Consider the following 2808-nt stretch of genomic DNA (forward strand, 5'->3'; position numbering starts at 1 on the left):
AATTCAACACTTAGGATGTGCCCAGTTCCTTGTTATACTCAGTTCATATTAAAGTGTTGTCATATTTTGCTTTGGTTTAAGGCCGTGAGCTATAGAATCGTAATGAGGTCGGACGAAATGCTCAGCGGCATTTTGTCCACCGAGGCCGACTCTGCCGACTCTTCCTTTCGGGGTCGACTAAATAAGTACCAGTTGAGTACTGGGGTCGACGAAATCGACTAGCACCCCCCCCCCCACACACACACACTCCATTAAATTTCAGGCTTTGTGCCTATAATAGAAAGGATATTTTGGATTGGTCTGTTATAGATAATACTTTAAATATGTTTCTTCTTCTCCAAATAATAACTTTCTTTTTTTTTTTCTCCATTCTGTCTTTTGCAGAGTATGAACTCACGAAAAGCTCTTCAGATGAAACGGACAGCGACAGCGGATGCTCAATTCCTACTACAGACAGCAGGAGTGAACTCACACTCTCCGACAACGAATACAGTTCTTTGGAATGCAAAGAGCACACATCATTCCTATTTGACTTGATGGGTCACAGCCCTCAATCAAAACCTTCGTGTGACAGCAACGATTGGTCTGAGCGTTACTTCCAAACGCTTCAGCCCGCTGTAGCAGAATATTCCATAAACCGAACAGAATTGGAGACAGAACCAAGATCGCCTCCAATCGCAACATTTGAAATCGATACGACACGGATTAGCTCCCTAAACGATACCCATATTTGCATCGATTGTGGTAAGCGTTATAGCACTTCGAGTAACTTGGCACGCCATCGCCAAACGCACAGGAGCGTCAGTGACAAGAAAGCACGGAAATGTCCTCACTGTGAAAAAGTATACGTCTCCATGCCAGCATACAGTATGCATGTACGTACTCATACGCAGGGTTGCGCATGCCCGTACTGTGGGAAGCGGTTCAGCCGACCGTGGTTGTTACAAGGACATATACGAACACACACCGGAGAAAAACCGTTTTCCTGTCCCAAGTGCGGCAAAGCGTTTGCCGATAAGTCCAACTTGAGAGCACACATCCAGACACATTCGACGGAGAAGCCATACGTTTGTGGTCGATGTGGCAAAGCGTTTGCCCTCAAAAGTTATTTATACAAACATGAAGAATCTTCGTGTATGCGAGGACAGAGGTATCGACATTGATTTCAACATCAAGTATAAAATAAATAAAACAAAACAAAACAAAAAATATTTAAAAACAACAACAAAGAACTGTAATAACAACAACAGCAGGAACAACATCAGCATCGTCATCAACAACAACAGCAACAGTAATAATTTATAAAGAAAAATAACAAGTCCGAAGTTGTATCGTGTCCAGGAAAAAGAGAAGAAAATGAAAGATGTTTCTGTCGAAGTCACACACACACACACACACACGCACACACACACACACTAGTATTTCTGCCATTAAACGATAATTTCGTATATAATAATAGAATTTATTTTGCAGAATAGAAACTTCACTAACATGAACATCAGCAATAAAACGCAACAACAACAACAGCAACAAAATGTCCGTCCATAACTGTGCCAAATCTTCCTTTAAAAGTTTTTACAGCGGGAACATTCTAGACTCTTGGCCAATCTCCATTACAGAAACTACTGTTATAGTAGTAGTAGTAGTTGCTGTTGTTGTTGTTGTTATCATTATTATCATTTTCATTATGATTATTATTATTATTATTACTCTTATCATTGTCTTTTCTTTACCATCCATATTATTATTATTATCATTATTATTATTATTATTATCATTATTATTAAGGTATTGCTTTTGTTCTTTACCTTTTAAGCAACATCAGCAACAACATAAAGAACAATAGCAACAAGAATAACATCAATAACAATCCTTATTCTTATTTTTATTCAACATAAGCAACAACAACAACAACAACAACATCAGTAACATGACAAAACAGACCAACGAGAACACTCCAAATACAGCCAAGTTATCGAGGAAACAAGGAGGAAAAAGGAATTTCCATCTTTGCCAAAAGGAGGAATTCCGTTCCACCAGACCACTCGCACCATTCACATGCGAAATTCCGTCCACCCATATATTAACTGTCAAATTCCGTCCATCAAGCTGCTAACAGTCAAATGTTGTCCATCCAACAATTAACTGTCAAGTTCCGTCCACCCATATATTAACTGTCAAATTGCGTCCATCGATATAATGAACTGTCTAATTCCGTCCATCAATCTGCTAAGAGCCAGATTCTGTCCATCGAACGATTAACTGTCAAATTTTGTCCATCCATATATTAAACCGTCAAATTCTTTTAATCCACAGAGCAACTTTTAAATTATGTCCACCCAACATGCCTTCAATGTAAAATTTTGTCTGTCTATTTATACATCTATCTACAGCCAAATTTTGCTAAATCATCCATGTATGAACTCTTAAATTCCGTCCATCCTTAATATTAACTGTCAAATTCCATCCATACATTTTACTGTCAAATTCCACCCGTTCATGAATTTCACTGTCAAATTCTGTCCATTCATAATTTTTACTGTCAAATTCCGTCCATCCATATATTTTGCTGTCAAATTCCACCCATTCATACACAACTGTTGAATTCCAAGTGTCCATATGTTAATTATCAAATGTCGTCCAACTATGAAAGGTTCTATCTATTTATCCATCCATATGCTTGATTTTGTTTTAATTTATCTAATTGTTTTTCTTTTAGTTTATCCATCTGTCCTTTTCTCTCACACTTTCACTTAAATTCTTTCTATTCGTCTTCTTTTGTGTCTGTCCACTGTTATATGTATATAT

The 2808-nt window shown here is 37.7% G+C and overlaps 1 protein-coding gene across 1 annotated transcript in view; it reads left to right on the forward strand.

Moving 5' to 3' along the window:
* LOC106874351 (zinc finger protein SNAI1) overlaps positions 1 to 2785 on the forward strand; it is a 25631-nt gene extending 22846 nt beyond the window's left edge. Inside the window, exon 2 of the mRNA XM_014922055.2 lies at positions 385 to 2785. Within this exon, the coding sequence (XP_014777541.1) occupies positions 385 to 1163 (779 nt within the window). The 3' untranslated portion in view covers positions 1164 to 2785. The remainder of the gene's footprint in view (positions 1 to 384) is intronic.
* Positions 2786 to 2808: the final 23 nt, after the last annotated feature.

Source organism: Octopus bimaculoides, chromosome 20, assembly GCF_001194135.2.
Source record: "Octopus bimaculoides isolate UCB-OBI-ISO-001 chromosome 20, ASM119413v2, whole genome shotgun sequence".
In the NCBI taxonomy this organism is placed as follows: Eukaryota; Metazoa; Mollusca; class Cephalopoda; order Octopoda; family Octopodidae; genus Octopus; species Octopus bimaculoides.